Raw genomic sequence first — 18983 nt, 5'->3', positions numbered from 1 at the left:
TTTCAGGGTGCAGAAGTCTGGGATGCTGGTAATAACCAGTGTGATATTGAGGTGTGGATTTACTTTAATTTTGGACATGCATTGATAATCAAAATGTCTAAGCTGTTCGAAGAGGAAAACATACATTTGTGACAGCAAATTCGACGGAGCTGTCCATGGTGCTGATACTAAGTCGAGCTTCATTTTTCTGAAAGTATTATCACTTCACCCTTCTGAGCCACTAAAAACAATACTTGACAGGGAGTGAAGTGTTGTTTGTAGTGGTTCTGTCTGTCTATTTGTTTGTGCTTCCACACTTGCACTTGTCAAGATGAGCAACAGAGGCCGACAGAGGCTTGTTGCGTAAATGGGGTGAAGTCTGCCATCTCTGATTGTCTTGTGTTTTTGTATGGAGCCAAAGTGTCAATTTCACTGACATGCTTTATGGCATTCATACACATGGTATGTGTTTTTTTTACGTGAATCGGATTTTCTAACTCACCACTCAAGTGTTTCAGAAATATCAAACATACCTTGTCAACATTTCGAGTAATTCAGTGATACCATGAATGTGCATTGTAAAAGCCCTTCCAGATATCTCTTTAATTTGTCGGTTCGTCTCTGGATACATTTATGAGAAAACGGATTTGTCTTACAACTGGAGACAACTTGAACTGCTTTGGTACGAAGACAGGTGTGCGTGTGTAATGATTAGGCTACTGCAATTATACAGACACAGATATCATCTTTGGTTTCCGTGTCGTTGTTGTTTTTTTTTTTTTTACCAGATCATAAGCAGAAATATTCTCGGTCCACAAGGTGTCAGTGTCTTATCAGCACACACTGTTGTGTTATAGAGTTGGCCCTGCCTCTTTCAGAGAGGTTTTTGTTCTGGTCGAAGGAGTGGATAGTGTTCCGCCTACACAGACGAGTGTTACCGTTACAGCAGCTAATGTAAGAAGAAAACATGCGACACCTTTCTGAGGTGTATTTTGTGTCCTAGGTTAAATTCCTTTTCATGAGAAACCGAAAGAGGATATAATAAGGATACAACTGTGACCTGAAACGATGGGACAAAGACGAGGAATCGTATGGTGGGTGGCCGTCCGTTATTCTTTGATACTGAGCTGCGCGATGCGGGTTTCAGCTCAGGTCAAATATTCAGTTCCAGAGGAAGTAAAAGTGGGATCTATTGTTGGAAATGTCGCCAAAGATCTAGGACTGGACATCGGCTCATTGAAGGAAAGGCGCGTTCGTATTGTCTCGGGAGCTGAAGATGCTCAGTTTGAAATAAATCAGGACAATGGCGTTCTCTTTGTGCACAGAATCATCGACAGAGAGAAGCTCTGTGAGGACGTTTCATCGTGTTTGATAAACCTGAAAATGGTCGCCGAGAACCCAATGGAAATACATCACGTGGCTGTGGAAATCCTTGATGTAAATGATAACGCACCGAGCTTTCAGGAGGAAGAGTATTTATTAGAAGTAGCTGAGTCCACCCTTCCTGGCAAACGCTTTCAGTTACCAGTGGCGAATGATCCCGATATTGGCATCAATGCAGTGCGAGTGTATAAATTAAGTCTAAACGAATATTTTAGTATACAGATTCGAGAGAGGGGAGAGGACAAGATACCATTCTTGGTTTTACAAAAGTCTCTAGATCGGGAAAAGCACCACGAACATAAATTGATCCTGACAGCAATTGATGGTGGAAATCCACCGAGGTCAGGGAATCTTAACGTGTCGGTCATAGTCCTCGATTCAAATGATAATGATCCAACATTTAGCCAAGAAGTGTATTCAGTAACAATACCTGAAAACGTCAATACTGGCACGAGTGTAATAACAGTAAAGGCAACTGATATAGATGAAGGTGCAAATGGAGACATTGAATATGTGTTTGGTGGTAAAATTGACCCTAAAATATACGATATGTTTACCATAGATAAAAACTCTGGTGAAATTAAAGTAAAAGGTGAAATAGACTATGAGATGATTGATGTTTATAAGTTAGATGTCCACGCCACAGACAAAGGACAACCCCCACTGAGCACTGATTGCAGAGTGATCATCAAAGTGGTCGACGAAAACGACAACAAACCCGAAATAGAAGTTACATCTCTGTCAAATATGGTAAATGAAGACGCAAAACCTGGCACTGTGGTTTCTCTCATTAGTATTAGCGACAAAGACTCCGGTTTAAACGGCAAAGTAATATGTAGTCTCTCAGATAACGTCCCTTTCGAGTTAAAACCGTCATTTCAGGATAATATGTACTCGTTAGTTTTAAAAACTCGTTTGGACCGAGAATCAGTTTCACATTATGATATCAAACTAACAGCTACAGACTGTGGGCAGCCTCCTTTATCTACATTTAAAACTCTGACTATTGATGTTTCAGATGTGAATGATAACAAGCCAGAATTTTTACACAATCCACTTGAACTTTATCTGGTAGAAAATAACGTGCCAGGTAACTCAATATTTTCTGTCACTGCTTCAGATAAAGATTTAAATGAAAACGCAGTTGTAACCTATCACATTGTGAGAGAAGAGAGCAGTCAAGTAAAACATGTAGCATTTTTAAACATCAATTCAGACAATGGACAAATATCCGCGTTAAAAAGTTTTGACTTTGAAACACTGAAAACGTTCCAGTTCCACGTTGTTGCGTCAGATTCTGGAACTCCGTCACTGAGCAGCAACGTCACAGTGAACGTGTTCATTCTGGATCAGAACGACAACGCTCCAGTCATCCTGTATCCAGTCAGCTCTAACGGTTCTGCTGAAGGTGTGGAGGAGATTCCCCGCAACGTGAACGCAGGATACGTGGTGACTAAAGTCAGAGCCTATGACGCTGATATCGGATATAACGGCTGGTTACTGTTTTCACTGCAGGAAGTCACTGAGCACAGTCTCTTTACTTTGGACCGCTATACAGGACAGATCAAAACACTTCGCCCATTCACAGAGACAGACGAGGCTGAGCATAAACTGGTCATACTGGTCAAAGACAATGGGAACGTTTCACTCTCAGCAACAGCTACTGTCATTGTCAAAGTTGTGGAGCCCAAAGAAGCTTTTGCAGCTTCTGATGTTAAAAGTTCAACAAAAGCAGATGAGGACACTGATGTGACTTTTTACCTGATGATAACTTTGGGCTCAGTTTCAGCTCTTTTTCTCATCAGTATCATTGTGTTGATTGCAATGCAGTGTTCAAAGACCACAGACTATACTCCTAAATATCTACAAGAGCCTAATTATGATGGAACACTGTGTCACAGCATCCAGTACAGATCTGGAGAAAAAAGGTACATGTTAGTTGGACCAAGGATGAGTATAGGATCTACTATAGTCCCAGGAAGTCATGCGAACACACTTGTGCTCCCTGACAGGAGAGGAACATCTGGGGAGGTAAGATTATAAATGTATTTTTATTTGTGTATATATATATATATATTGTTTCATTTAATTCCAAACAATGTTGCTCAAATATGTCTCTTAGTAAATAAATATGTGTATCCTACTCGCTGTCCAAAGTTCTGAAGTGTGAGTTGGGATTTCAGTTTCAGTCGTGTATTTACTAAGCATAATTTCTGGACTGTTCCTTGGGGAAAACTATACTGTGGAGTGTCGGGGTCGCTCTCCATGGTGCTGATGTAGACTCACGCTTTGTATTCCTGAAGTGGTTTCCAAATGAGAATGGTAGTTTTGATGCATTACGTTTTTGGATACAGAAATTTGTGATTATCGTTGCAACATCTGGTGTTGTAATGTATGCGTGTTTTACAGATCTGAATGTATTTTATCCACTTTTCCAAAAATTGAAGAATACGTGTAGCTATGAAGTACAGCATTGTTTCCAGCATACTGACCTCTGTTTTCTTAATGTGAGGTCTTACGGGCGAGAGGAAACATTGGTTAATCAGTCGTGTTTTTTCAGTTCTTTATAGTAAATGTACAACACGCAATAGTCCACTAGGCGTCAGTGTTACAGAAGGGAATAGCTAAGCCCTGAGGAAAAATAGACTCTACCCCTTTTAAAGGCATTTTTCTCTGTTCGGGCACAAAGACGGTCATCGTTACGGATAGGCAATGTGGACGTACATGTTTGAGATGTAATCGCTGCACTCTAGGAGTGTTTCTAGAAGAAGATATTCGTGGATACAATTTTGAATGATTACACTTTTAAGGAGAAAAGGGACAAAAAGACAAAATGTTGTCTTGGTCGTGGCCACTGCTTTGCGCTCTGTTGTTTTGCTTTGGAGAGCTGATCGACGCTCAAATAAAATACTCCACCCTGGAGGAAGTCAAAGTGGGATCAATTATCGGAAACGTGGCAAAAGATTTGGGCCTGGACGTCAGTACTTTGACAAACAGGCGATTTCGCATTGTATCCGGAGCTCAGGACGCGCTATTTGAGGTAAACCCGAACAATGGGGTTTTGTTTGTTCATAAGAATCTCGACCGAGAGCGGCTGTGCGACAGAACCGTCTGCTCAATCGATCTGAAAATCGTTGTTGAAAATCCACTGGAGATACATTATGTCACCGTGGAAATAACGGATGCAAACGACCATGTACCGAGTTTTACCGAGAAAGAAAAGGTGATTGAAATCGCTGAAACGACATCACCAGGAGCACGATTTCAGTTGCCTGGTGCTCGTGATCCTGATGTCGGAATACATACCGTACAGCGATATAAACTGAGTCAAAATGATCATTTCAATCTAGAAATTCGCGATAGGGGAGAGGATAAAATCCCCTTTTTAGTGTTACAAAGACAATTGGACAGGGAGCAAAAAACAAACCACAGCCTGGTTTTAACGGCTATAGACGGAGGGACACCGCCGAAATCTGCCAATCTTAATCTTGTAGTAAAGGTTCTCGACATCAATGATAACAGGCCGATTTTTTCGAACGAGGTTTACTCGGTGATGTTACAAGAAAATGTTGCTTTAGGTACCGTTGTCATAAAAGTACAAGCAACCGACTTAGACGACGGAATTAATGGAGAGGTGGAGTATGACTTCGGCGGTGATATTAATCCCAAGTTGTTGGAGCTATTTAGTCTGGACCAAAGTACAGGCGAGATCAGAGTTAAAGGACAAATTGACTATGAGGCGGCTGATGTGTTCAAGTTAGACGTCCAAGCCTCTGACAAAGGTCAACCACCGATGACAACAGACTGCAGAGTTTTGATAAAAATTCAAGATATGAATGACAATACACCAGAGATAGAGGTTACATCTATATCCACCCTGGTCCCAGAAGATTCAAAACCTGGTACAGTCATTTCTCTGATTAGTGTAACGGACACAGATTCTGGCATGAATGGAAAAGTCGTATTGAAGTTGATGGGAAATGTACCATTTGAACTAAAACCATCATTTAAAGAAAATATGTATTCATTAGTGACAAAAGAAATAGTGGACAGAGAAACTGTGTCACGTTATGACATTTCAATAACGGCCACAGATTGTGGTGCACTTCCACTTTCCACTGTCAAAACTCTGAGTATTGAAGTGTCTGATGTAAATGACAACATGCCAGAGTTTTCACACAGTCCCTTGTACTTATATTTATTGGAAAACAATGTTCCAGGCGCATCGATTTTTTCCGTAAGTGCATTTGACAAAGATTTAAATGAAAACGCGGCGGTGTCCTACCGTATAATTGGAGGAGAAGGCGGCCATAAAGACATGGCATCTTTTCTGAATATAAATTCTGATAACGGACACATTGTAGCACTTAAAAGTTTTGATTTTGAAACACTGAAAACTTTCCAGTTCCACGTTGTTGCGTCAGATTCTGGAACTCCGTCACTGAGCAGCAACGTCACAGTGAACGTGTTCATTCTGGATCAGAACGACAACGCTCCAGTCATCCTGTATCCAGTCAGCTCGAACGGTTCTGCTGAAGGTGTGGAGGAGATTCCCCGCAATGTGAACGCAGGATACGTGGTGACTAAAGTCAGAGCCTATGACGCTGATATAGGATATAACGGCTGGTTACTGTTTTCACTGCAGGAAGTCACTGAGCACAGTCTCTTTACTTTGGACCGCTATACAGGACAGATCAAAACACTTCGCCCATTCACAGAGACAGACGAGGCTGAGCATAAACTGGTCATACTGGTCAAAGACAATGGGAACGTTTCACTCTCAGCAACAGCTACTGTCATTGTCAAAGTTGTGGAGCCCAAAGAAGCTTTTGCAGCTTCTGATGTTAAAAGTTCAACAAAAGCAGATGAGGACACTGATGTGACTTTTTACCTGATGATAACTTTGGGCTCAGTTTCAGCTCTTTTTCTCATCAGTATCATTGTGTTGATTGCAATGCAGTGTTCAAAGACCACAGACTATACTCCTAAATATCTACAAGAGCCTAATTATGATGGAACACTGTGTCACAGCATCCAGTACAGATCTGGAGAAAAACGGTACATGTTAGTTGGACCCAGGATGAGTATAGGATCTACTATAGTCCCAGGAAGTCATGCGAATACACTGGTGCTCCCTGACAGGAGAGGAGCATCTGGAGAGGTAAGACATCCATCCACATATTTCTTCTGAAAATACAGTTTATACGTCTTAAATGATTGATGAGCACTTCGCCTTGGTCATACAAATACAGCCATTGCCACGTGGAATGTGAATGAATATCATAAACATGAACTTGTTAATCCACTGTAAACCGAAATATCTGCATGGACAGGAAAAGACGGCGATCTCTGTCCATGGTGCTGAAAAAAAGACTAACTCTTTAGAAAAGCAGAGTTGAAACTGTATGTGGGAAGCTGGGATTCAACATTCCAAATATTGACTTGCTGGGAAGTTGTTATCAGTAGTAGTGTTGATATTACTTTTTGAGCAACATGTATGTCTTTAATAATTTGATTATTCTAAGTTGCAGTAGCCTAGAGTTCTGAGAAATCGTTGTCATGAGAAGGCCTTAGACTTAGATTTATGATCAGAAATGTTATCATTTTGGAATTCTTTGAACATGTCTCTATGAAAGTTTAGCTTTCCATAGCACATTTTTTTTCATAAAATATCATACATGTATTTCCCTTTGTAACCTCTGAGTGTCACTGTTAAATTGTGAAACCATAACCGACTTTATCCCACCCCTCACAGACCTTTTGTTTGCCATCTTAGAGGAGCAGAATCATTTGAATCAAGCTCGCTGACCGACAAAAACACGTCGGTGCTCTCTAAATATGCGCTTTTCACAGGACTGATCTACGTGTACTTTTATTGCCGAGGAAATGGATGGAAACACGCGGGCAACGAATTGCCACTGGGTGTTTTTGTGTGTTACGCTACACTTGCTTTGTGGAAATCTGGCTTTTGGACAAATACGATACTCGATTCCTGAGGAGGTTAAAGATGGGACTGTTATTGGAAACGTTGCAAAGGATCTTGGTCTTGATATCAATTTGTTGACTGATCGACGGTTCCGCGTTGTGTCTGGAAGTGAAGACGCTATTTTTGATGTAAACCAGAATAATGGGGCGCTGTACGTCTGTAGTCACATTGACAGGGAGGCGCTTTGTCAGGGCAGCGGCGCTTGTGTAATGGAGCTCAAGATTCTAGTTGAAAATCCTTTGGAAATACACTATGTCGTTGTGGAAATTACTGATGTGAATGACCATTCTCCTAGTTTTCCTAAAAAAGAACAGACATTTGATATAGCGGAGCATACGTTACCAGGAAGACGATTTCAACTGCACACTGCATATGATCCCGATGCTGGAATTAACTCCATACGCACGTACACTTTGTCGTCAAATGAACATTTTGAGGTAAATATTCGTCAAGGTGATGCGGGAAAGATTCCATTTTTAGTGCTGAAGAAATTGTTGGACAGAGAACAAAAGAACACACACACGTTACTGGTTACTGCAGTTGATGGAGGCAAACCTCCACGATCAGACACACTAAATGTTTCCATTATTGTTCTGGACAGTAATGATAATCGTCCAGTATTCAGTCAGGAATTGTACGAAATTTCAATCCAAGAAAATGTCTCTGTGGGAACATCAGTGTTTAGAATGAATGCGACAGATTTAGATGAAGGTAATAATGGTGAAGTTGAGTACAGGCTTGGCAAAACATTGAGGGAGAAGGTTTATGAAATATTTGAACTGAACAAATTAACTGGAGAAATTACAGTAACAGGTGCAGTGGACTATGAGGAGAAAGATGTTTATGAACTGGATGTCGAGGCATTCGATAAAGGAACACCTCCACTGACAGGGGAGTGTAGGGTCATTATAAAAGTAAAAGACGTCAACGATAATCCACCGGAAATAGAAATAACATCACTGTCAGATACAGTGTCTGAGGACTCGAAACCTGGTACCGTTGTGTCGCTTCTCAGTGTAAAAGATAAAGACTCTGGTCTTAATGGCAAAATTATTTCCCAAATAACAAATGACGTACCCTTTGAATTAAAACCTTCATATAAAGAGAACACATACTCAGTTGTTACTAGAGATTTTTTGGATCGAGAACTTGTCCCTCAATATGAAATAAAAATAAAAGCTACTGACTATGGTGAACCTCCTTTATCTACATTTAAAACTCTGAACATTCAGATATCAGATGTAAATGACAATAGTCCACATTTTCTAAAAAATACTTTAGAGTTTTATCTTACTGAAAATAATATTGCAGGAAAGTCGATATTCTCTGTAAGCGCAACAGACTATGATTTAAATGAAAACGCAGCAGTTTCGTATGATATCAAGAGAGGAGGAAATCAAAATGACATACTGTCTTTTCTCAGTATAAATTCCGACAACGGTCACATTTCATCTCTGAAAAGTTTTGACTTTGAAACACTGAAAACTTTCCAGTTCCACGTTGTTGCGTCAGATTCTGGAACTCCGTCACTGAGCAGCAACGTCACAGTGAACGTGTTCATTCTGGATCAGAACGACAACGCTCCAGTCATCCTGTATCCAGTCAGCTCTAACGGTTCTGCTGAAGGTGTGGAGGAGATTCCCCGCAATGTGAACGCAGGATACGTTGTGACTAAAGTCAGAGCCTATGACGCTGATATAGGATATAACGGCTGGTTACTGTTTTCACTGCAGGAAGTCACTGAGCACAGTCTCTTTACTTTGGACCGCTATACAGGACAGATCAAAACACTTCGCCCATTCACAGAGACAGACGAGGCTGAGCATAAACTGGTCATACTGGTCAAAGACAATGGGAACGTTTCACTCTCAGCAACAGCTACTGTCATTGTCAAAGTTGTGGAGCCCAAAGAAGCTTTTGCAGCTTCTGATGTTAAAAGTTCAACAAAAGCAGATGAGGACACTGATGTGACTTTTTACCTGATGATAACTTTGGGCTCAGTTTCAGCTCTTTTTCTCATCAGTATCATTGTGTTGATTGCAATGCAGTGTTCAAAGACCACAGACTATACTCCTAAATATCTACAAGAGCCTAATTATGATGGAACACTGTGTCACAGCATCCAGTACAGATCTGGAGAAAAGCGGTACATGTTAGTTGGACCCAGGATGAGTATAGGATCTACTATAGTCCCAGGAAGCCATGCGAACACACTTGTGCTTCCTGACAGGAGAGGGACATCTGGAGAGGTAAGATTATTAATGTGCAAAGTGTGAAATAAATGTTTTCGTACATTTATGATGTCTGCTTGGGGAACTTTTTGCCTAGCTGCACTTTGGGTTTGTTAGTGCTTGATCCGTCTTTTGACTTTGTCTATTTTTTTACTTCATCAATATCAATATTACAGACTTTTTCCTTTAGAGTTGATAAATTGCTGATTTAATTTGAACACAATAGAAAATACTCGATTGCGCTGACGAATGTTGTTTTTATTTTATGGTGAGTGATACTTTCTACAAATCAAGGCTGATGTGTTTCATGTTGCTGTGTCTGCTTCGTCAGTATGCCATTACTGCAACTCGCCTCGACAGTATATATGAACTTGCAAGATGATGTGAAAAGCCTGCAGATTAAACTGCAACACGGTATGACCGCTGTCCTTAGTGCTGAAAATGTTTGGCTGTCACTGTCAACGTCCTGACCACAGAGCGAGTGGACGACTGACAAAGTCGCTGTCCATTGTGCTTCAACCGCATTATGCATTGTGTTTTTTCAGCATGAGCTGTTAAAAATCTGAACATGTGATGGAACTAGCAGCGTTACTTTAAATTAACACATTTGAAACTCAAACCTACCAGGGAGGAATCACTTGGTGTCAGTGTTTGAGCGGAAAAGTGTTTCAGGCAAAACCTTTCGTCAGAGATGAGTCCTCCCCTTTGTGGGGGGGATTTTCTCATTTCAGTCCTACATGCTTGGTTAGCACTGGCAGTCGGTACCGAGTATATGCGATTTGTATAGTGCACCGCAAATAGTTATTGTTGTTTTTTGTGGTTTTCACTCCGATTACATTTTAAGTGATTATAATTTCGTTTATCTGAGGAGTCTGGATTATTTTTTATCAGCTTGTTATGGAAAGGAAAAGACCCGGAGCATCGAGGGAACAATGGCGGGGGATCGCCTTCATTGTTACAGTGATTTTGTTGTGGAGGAGAGCTTCAGCACAGATCAGATATTCAATCGCCGAGGAAGTCAAAGAAGGAACTGCGGTTGGAAATATAGCTAAGGATTTGGGCTTGGAGATGACCGCACTGAAAGACAGAGGATGTCGAATCGTTGATGGTTCAGCGGAGGCATTTTTCAGCATAAACCAGAACGATGGGATTTTGTATGTTGACCGAATAATTGACAGAGAGAAGGTTTGTGAACGGGCCAGTGTGTGTTTGATGAATCTCAAAACTGTTCTGGAAAATCCTCTTGAAATTCATTATGTGACGGTCGAGGTGCTGGATGTAAACGACCACGCTCCCCGCTTCTCTGGTAAAGAGTCTTATCTCGAAATTTCAGAATCAGCTCTGCCAGGCTTGCGTCTTCAGCTCCAAGCGGCACACGACCCCGATGTCGGTCAGTTTTCGGTGCAGGAGTATAAAATTAGTTCTAATGATCATTTTCGTTTGGAAGTGAAAGACCGAGGGAAAGACGGGAAAATACCTGTATTAGTTTTACTGAAGTCACTCGATCGGGAAACAAAGAAAAGTCATAAATTACTTATTTCAGCTATTGATGGAGGCAGACCAAGTAAATCCGGAACAGCTGAACTTATTATTAACGTCTTGGACACTAATGATAATATGCCGGTTTTTAGCGCAGGTCAATACTCAGTATCTCTAGAAGAAAATGCTCCGATTAACACAACAGTTATAAGAGTAAATGCAACCGATTTAGACGAAGGATCTAATGGTGAGATCTTCTATTCTCTAGGAAACAATGTCAATATTAGGATACGCGACATTTTCCGCGTAGATCCCAATACAGGCGACATTATTGTCCAAAAGCTGATCGACTTTGAATTAGAAGACAGTTATGAGATCGATATACAGGCGTCTGACAAAGGTTCAGCTCCTTTCAGGACAGACAAAAGTGTGATGGTAAATATTGTTGATTTAAACGATAACACCCCACAGATAGAGGTAACATCATTTTCAAGAGCAATACCGGAGGACGCAAGACTGGGGACCACAGTGGCATTGATAAGTGTTTTTGATAAAGACTCTGGTCTAAACGGTAAAGTTATTTGTTCATTTCTTGAGGATGTCCCATTCACATTATCACCATCAACACAGGACAACATGTACTCTATGGTCACAAAATCGCACCTGGATAGAGAAAAGCAGTCTCTATACGATGTTACAATTATTGCAAAAGATGCAGGCGTGCCGTCGTTGTCTTCAGAAAAGCACATTGCGATTGTTATATCGGATGTGAATGATAATAGTCCAGAGTTTTCAGCCAGTCCTTACACATTTTATGTAACTGAAAACAACTCTCCAGGAACTTCGCTGTTTTCTGTGAGGGCATCAGACCGTGATGAAGGTGACAATGCTATTATTCTATATCATATTTTAAGAGAAGGGAAAGATAATATGAAAGTAGGTCCATTAAACCTAAATGTAAACACTGAAAATGGAGACATTATGGCACTAAAAAGTTTTGACTTTGAAACACTGAAAACTTTCCAGTTTCGCGTTGTTGCATCAGATTCTGGAACTCCGTCACTGAGCAGCAACGTCACAGTGAACGTGTTCATTCTGGATCAGAACGACAACGCTCCAGTCATCCTGTATCCAGTCAGCTCTAACGGTTCTGCTGAAGGTGTGGAGGAGATTCCCCGCAACGTGAACGCAGGATACGTGGTGACTAAAGTCAGAGCCTATGACGCTGATATAGGATATAACGGCTGGTTACTGTTTTCACTGCAGGAAGTCACTGAGCACAGTCTCTTTACTTTGGACCGCTATACAGGACAGATCAAAACACTTCGCCCATTCACAGAGACAGACGAGGCTGAGCATAAACTGGTCATACTGGTCAAAGACAATGGGAACGTTTCACTCTCAGCAACAGCTACTGTCATTGTCAAAGTTGTGGAGCCCAAAGAAGCTTTTGCAGCTTCTGATGTTAAAAGTTCAACAAAAGCAGATGAGGACACTGATGTGACTTTTTACCTGATGATAACTTTGGGCTCAGTTTCAGCTCTTTTTCTCATCAGTATCATTGTGTTGATGGCAATGCAGTGTTCAAAGACCACAGACTATACTCCTAAATATCTACAAGAGCCTAATTATGATGGAACACTGTGTCACAGCATCCAGTACAGATCTGGAGACAAGCGGTACATGTTAGTTGGACCAAGGATGAGTATAGGATCTACTATAGTCCCAGGAAGTCATGCGAATACACTGGTGCTCCCTGACAGGAGAGGAACATCTGAGGTGAGTAAATACGCACATATGCTGTTTATTCTACTAAACTGATCACTTCGACCACTGCACTGAAATCTTAGTTGAATTTATTCGACGTGAAAAATGTTAATCAACACTTGAACGTGTGGAATATAAAAAAAATATACAATGCAATATCGAATGCATTCACAAGGTGGCAGTGCCTTATCATTATAATGCCTGTAGTGTCTCGGATAAGGATACAAGAGTCTGTCCACAGTACATTTACACACGACATTTTGCTGGAGGTTCGGAATAAGCGCACGGTGACTGCTGTTTTTTTCTCCATTTTGTAAAGTCTACCCAAAAAGGACGGTAATATCATTCTTTCTGTGATTAATACATGAACCCAGCTAAGTGGACGGATGTTGGATATGTGCGGTTTTGTACTTTTATCTGACAAAATGAGACAAAGGGGACGGCAGTCATGGCGACCATTGCTTGGGATCTTGGTTTTGCTTTCATTTTTCCACTCGGCCTCGGCTCAACTGCGATATTCTATTTCAGAGGAACTCGAGGAGGGAAGCGTTGTTGGGAATATTGCTAAAGATTTGGGAATAGATCTCAATGTGATGAGGCAGAGAGGATTCCATATTATGCCCGGCTCGAGTGAGCCTCTTTTTAAGGTAAATGCGATTGACGGTGTTCTTTATACGAACCACAAAATCGACCGAGAAGAAGTATGCAAGGAGAGCTCTGTGTGTTTGATAACCCTTAAAACGGTTCTCGAAAATCCACTAGAAGTGCACTATGTGACAGTGGAGATAACAGATTTGAACGACCACGCTCCAACATTTCCAGAGAAAATTAAAAGGCTCGAAATCTCTGAGTCCGCTTTGCCAGGGGCAAGATATCAGTTACAAAACGCTCATGATCCGGATGGTGGCAAAAACTCTGTTCAACAGTATAAAATCAGCCCCACTGAGTTTTTTCGTTTGGAAATTAAAGACCGCGGTAGAGATGGTAAAACTCCGATTTTACAATTACAAAGACAGCTAGACAGAGAAGCCAAACGAAGTCATAAAATAGTGTTGACAGCAATAGATGGTGGAAACGCCCCGAAAACTGGCACAGTGGAAATATACATTGAAGTTCTAGATGTCAATGACAACATGCCAGTATTTACCAAGGACACGTATTCAGCAGTGCTACAAGAAAACGCCCCCATTGGCACAACCGTAATCCAAGTTAACGCAACCGATTTGGACGACGGTGCCAACGGAGAAGTGGTTTATTCATTTGGCAATGACGTGAAATTAAAAATTAGAGAGATGTTTGACATCGAGCCCCTTACTGGGGAAATCACCGTTAAAGGTCGTGTGGATTTTGAGGAACAAGACAGCTATGATATTGATATACAGGCTTCTGATAAGGGAAGCATTCCATTCAGAACAGACAAGAGTGTTATCATTAAAATTGGAGATGAAAACGATAATCCACCTGAGATAGAGGTGGCATCATTATCAAGTGCAGTTTCAGAGGACTCCAGGCCAGGAACAACCGTAGCACTTATCAGCATTACCGATTTAGATTCTGGAGTGAACGGCAAAATAATTAGCTATATCGCTGAAGAAAGTCCCTTTGCATTAACTCCGTCTGTACAAGATAACATGTTTGCTGTCGTCACAAAATCCCTGCTCGACAGAGAGCAACAGGAAAGATATGTTATTACAATAGTTGCCAAAGACGCAGGCGAACCAGCCTTAACATCCGAAAAAACTATTAGTGTATTCGTGTCTGATAAGAATGACAATGGTCCCGAGTTTTCGATAAGTCCATACACTTTCTACATCACGGAAAATAACACTCCAGGAGCGTCTGTTTTCTCTGTAACAGCATCTGATCGTGACGAGGGAGAAAACGCGCTTATTTTATATCATATTCTCAGAAACACAGCTAATGGAAATAAAGAGTCGTCATTTCTTAATATCAATTCTGAAAATGGAGACATTGTGGCGCTCAAAAGTTTTGACTTTGAAATACTGAAAACTTTCCAGTTCCACGTTGTTGCGTCAGATTCTGGAACTCCGTCACTGAGCAGCAACGTCACAGTGAACGTGTTCATTCTGGATCAGAACGACAACGCTCCAGTCATCCTGTATCCAGTCAGCTCGAACGGTTCTGCTGAAGGTGTGGAGGAGATTCCCCGCAACGTGAACGCAGGATACGTGGTGACTAAAGTCAGAGCCTATGACGCTGATATAGGATATAACGGCTGGTTACTGTTTTCACTGCAGGAAGTCACTGAGCACAGTCTCTTTACTTTGGACCGCTATACAGGACAGATCAAAACACTTCGCCCATTCACAGAGACAGACGAGGCTGAGCATAAACTGGTCATACTGGTCAAAGACAATGGGAACGTTTCACTCTCAGCAACAGCTACTGTCATTGTCAAAGTTGTGGAGCCCAAAGAAGCTTTTGCAGCTTCTGATGTTAAAAGTTCAACAAAAGCAGATGAGGACACTGATGTGACTTTTTACCTGATGATAACTTTGGGCTCAGTTTCAGCTCTTTTTCTCATCAGTATCATTGTGTTGATGGCAATGCAGTGTTCAAAGACCACAGACTATACTCCTAAATATCTACAAGAGCCTAATTATGATGGAACACTGTGTCACAGCATCCAGTACAGATCTGGAGACAAGCGGTACATGTTAGTTGGACCAAGGATGAGTATAGGATCTACTATAGTCCCAGGAAGTCATGCGAATACACTGGTGCTCCCTGACAGGAGAGGAACATCTGGAGAGGTAAGAGCAATCATTTCACTTTGTCTCCCTTTATCTGTCTCTGGAGGTCTGCATGGCCTAATTGTGCAAACAGTATTACATTTCATAGATTGTCTACCTACATTGTGTTGAGTTTGAAGCTGGTGCGTATAACGCTCATTGGCCATCTCGAGCTTTATCCTTCACATGCTGGTTGCCTGGCCTCTGGAGCCTAAGAAAAATGAGGTAACGTTACTTCGATATTAGCTAACTTATATGCAGATGGAATCGAGCACATTTCACTTTTGATAAGGACAAATTGTGTGCAACAATAAGGTTTACAGGAAAACCTTAATCTCAAGAAGCTGAGGATGCAAATATAGCCTAATTTACATATAGTAGTTGTTTTCTCATTACACCACACCATACCATACTATATATATATATATATATATATATACATATTTCAATTCAAATTGTATAAATCTCTTTGTAATGTAGCCTACATGTGGCAGTGCACTCCTTATTTAGCGAAAAGAAAAACAATCACTGTCCATGGTGCTGAAAAAGTCTCACTCACTACAGTGTTTTTTTGTGTGATTGTGTCAATCGGTAATTTAATTATTTATTGTATCCATCTAACATCTTTCGTGAAAAAAAACGTTGATTGTTGATATATAAAAATATAAGAAAACTTGGAAATTACATGTATTTTAAAACTTTTAATGTATTAAAAAATAACACTGCAGTATGATTCTCTATCACTTGGTGTCAGTAAAAAGATAGATAATAGCCCCACATATATTTGCGTCACAGCTCCTAGACCCACCCTCTTCCCCTCAAACTATCACTTCGCATTTTTCGCGACCAGCCTGAACACCCAGGTTGCTTAATAAATCAGATGCTGTGGCAAATATTTGGATTATGACTAACGATGTGACGGAATTATTTCTCAGCTCTAAATGAACATAGCCTTTTGAAAGCTTTTATTGAGATGTTTTCTGTTCGCGTCATGGAACAAAGGGTGTACCACACATGGAGGCAGCAGACAAAGCGGATAGCCTTTATGGTGGTTTTTGTTACGGTTTGGATCGAAGCATCAGCACAAGTCCGATATTCCATCGCAGAGGAAGTGAAAGAAGGAACCGTTGTTGGAGATATTGCGAAGGATTTAGGACTCGATAAGACCACGCTGAAAGAAAGGGGGTATCGCATTGTCTACAGCTCGACAGAGCCGCCTTTTCAGCTGAATCAGAACGATGGTATCTTGTATGTGAGCCAGAAAATTGACAGAGAGGAAGTATGTGACCGGACCAAGGTTTGTGTAATCGACTTGAAAATTGCCTTAGAAAATCCACTTGAAGTCCACTACTTAGCGGTTGAGATTCTGGATGTGAACGACCACGCACCAAGCTTCCCTGAAGGTGAAAATATTTTAGAGATTTCCGAATCTGCCTTAGCAGGAGCACGATTTCAGTTACAGGCTGCGCGTGACGCTGATAGTGGTCCACTTTCTGTTCAACAGTATAGGTTGAGCCACAATGAACATTTTCGTTTGGAGGTGAAAGACCGCGGTGAGGACCGTAAAACCCCGAGTTTAGTTCTTCAAAAGCCACTCGATAGAGAATCCGTCAAGACCCATTTGTTAATTCTGACAGCCTCTGACGGGGGTAAACCTCCACGGTCTGGTAACATGACAATAAAAATTGATGTTTCAGATGTTAATGATAACGCTCCCGTGTTTACACTCGATTCTTATCATGCACACTTGAAAGAAAATTCTCCTATTGGCACAAATGTAATTCAAGTAAACGCTACAGATATGGATGAAAGTTCTAATGGAGAGGTTGTTTATTCATTTGACAATCACGTGGATGAGCGAGTACGCGCACGTTTCTCCTTAAATCCGGTGACTGGAGTTATTACAGTCGCAGGTGCTATAGATTTTGAAGAATGTGGCAGATATGAAATTGATATCCAAGCATCGGACAAGGGTACGGCTACACTGACAACAGATAAAACGGTAACTATACATATTGTTGACGTAAACGACAACGCACCTGAAATTGAGGTGATGTCTTTTTCACGCGCGCTCCCTGAAGATTCCAAACCTGGAACCACAGTGGCGTTAATTAGTGTTAAAGATTTGGACTCTGGTCTCAATGGGAAAGTGACGTGTCACATAAACCCAGGCATTCCTTTCCTGCTCACTCCATCTTTACAAAATAACATGTATTCCCTCGTCACTAAATTGCTTTTAGACAGAGAACAGCAAGCACAATATACAGTCACAATTGTCGCTAAAGATGCAGCCGAACCATCTCTGTCATCAGATAAAACTATAGATATCGTTTTGTCAGATGTAAATGATAACAGCCCAACGTTTTCCCAAAACCCGTATACTTTCTACATTACTGAGAATAACAAACCCGGGGCGTCTATTTTATCAGTGACAGCCCGTGATTATGATGAGGGAAGTAATGCGCTTGTTTCATATAATATCTTGAGGGGGACGGGGGGAGAAATCCAAGTCGTTTCCTTTCTGAACATTAACGCCGAAAATGGAGACATTGTGGCGCTGAAACATTTTGACTTTGAAACACTGAAAACGTTCCAGTTCCACGTTGTTGCGTCAGATTCTGGAACTCCGTCACTGAGCAGCAACGTCACAGTGAACGTGTTCATTCTGGATCAGAACGACAACGCTCCAGTCATCCTGTATCCAGTCAGCTCTAACGGTTCTGCTGAAGGTGTGGAGGAGATTCCCCGCAACGTGAACGCAGGATACGTGGTGACTAAAGTCAGAGCCTATGACGCTGATATAGGATATAACGGCTGGTTACTGTTTTCACTGCAGGAAGTCACTGAGCACAGTCTCTTTACTTTGGACCGCTATACAGGACAGATCAAAACACTTCGCCCATTCACAGAGACAGACGAGGCTGAGCATAAACTGGTCATACTGGTCAAAGACAATGGGAACGTTTCACTCTCAGCAACAGCTACTGTCATTGTCAAAGTTGTGGAGCCCAAAGAAGCTTTTGCAGCTTCTGATGTTAAAAGTTCAACAAAAGCAGATGAGGACACTGATGTGACTTTTTACCTGATGATAACTTTGGGCTCAGTTTCAGCTCTTTTTCTCATCAGTATCATTGTGTTGATTGCAATGCAGTGTTCAAAGACCACAGACTATACTCCTAAATATCTACAAGAGCCTAATTATGATGGAACACTGTGTCACAGCATCCAGTACAGATCTGGAGAAAAACGGTACATGTTAGTTGGACCCAGGATGAGTATAGGATCTACTATAGTCCCAGGAAGCCATGCGAATACACTAGTGCTCCCTGACAGGAGAGGAACATCTGGGGAGGTAAGATCGCCAATTTCACTCCTGTATGTCTGAAAGTTATAATATTTTGCATA

General features: G+C 41.3%; 5 protein-coding genes across 5 annotated transcripts in view; all 5 read left to right on the top strand.

Moving 5' to 3' along the window:
• The window catches only part of pcdh2aa1 (protocadherin 2 alpha a 1), a gene marked incomplete at its 5' end in the record, with an annotated part of 170015 nt that overhangs the window by 16166 nt on the left and 134866 nt on the right, over nucleotides 1-18983 (top strand). The window lies entirely within an intron of this gene.
• LOC310928721 (protocadherin alpha-8-like) lies at nucleotides 1048-3405 on the top strand (the record flags this gene model as incomplete). The annotated part of the gene is made up of 1 exon (XM_083891361.1): nucleotides 1048-3405. The coding sequence occupies one exon, from the start codon at nucleotides 1048-1050 to the stop codon at nucleotides 3403-3405; it is 2358 nt and encodes a 785-aa protein (XP_083747487.1).
• Nucleotides 4196-10145, top strand: LOC310928720 (protocadherin alpha-8-like; the record flags this gene model as incomplete). Its single annotated transcript, XM_083891360.1, has 3 exons — nucleotides 4196-6523; nucleotides 9505-9597; nucleotides 10125-10145. The coding sequence occupies 3 exons, from the start codon at nucleotides 4196-4198 to the stop codon at nucleotides 10143-10145; spliced, it is 2442 nt and encodes an 813-aa protein (XP_083747486.1).
• LOC310928719 (protocadherin alpha-8-like) lies at nucleotides 10477-16433 on the top strand (the record flags this gene model as incomplete). The annotated part of the gene is made up of 3 exons (XM_083891359.1): nucleotides 10477-11143; nucleotides 13891-15645; nucleotides 16429-16433. The coding sequence occupies 3 exons, from the start codon at nucleotides 10477-10479 to the stop codon at nucleotides 16431-16433; spliced, it is 2427 nt and encodes an 808-aa protein (XP_083747485.1).
• LOC310928718 (protocadherin alpha-7-like) lies at nucleotides 16570-18963 on the top strand (the record flags this gene model as incomplete). The annotated part of the gene is made up of 1 exon (XM_083891358.1): nucleotides 16570-18963. The coding sequence occupies one exon, from the start codon at nucleotides 16570-16572 to the stop codon at nucleotides 18961-18963; it is 2394 nt and encodes a 797-aa protein (XP_083747484.1).

The sequence above is a fragment of the Microchirus variegatus genome (assembly GCF_963457635.1).
Source record: "Microchirus variegatus genome assembly, chromosome: 6".
NCBI lineage: Eukaryota > Metazoa > Chordata > Actinopteri > Pleuronectiformes > Soleidae > Microchirus > Microchirus variegatus.
This window is presented reverse-complemented; position numbering and strand designations above follow the sequence as displayed.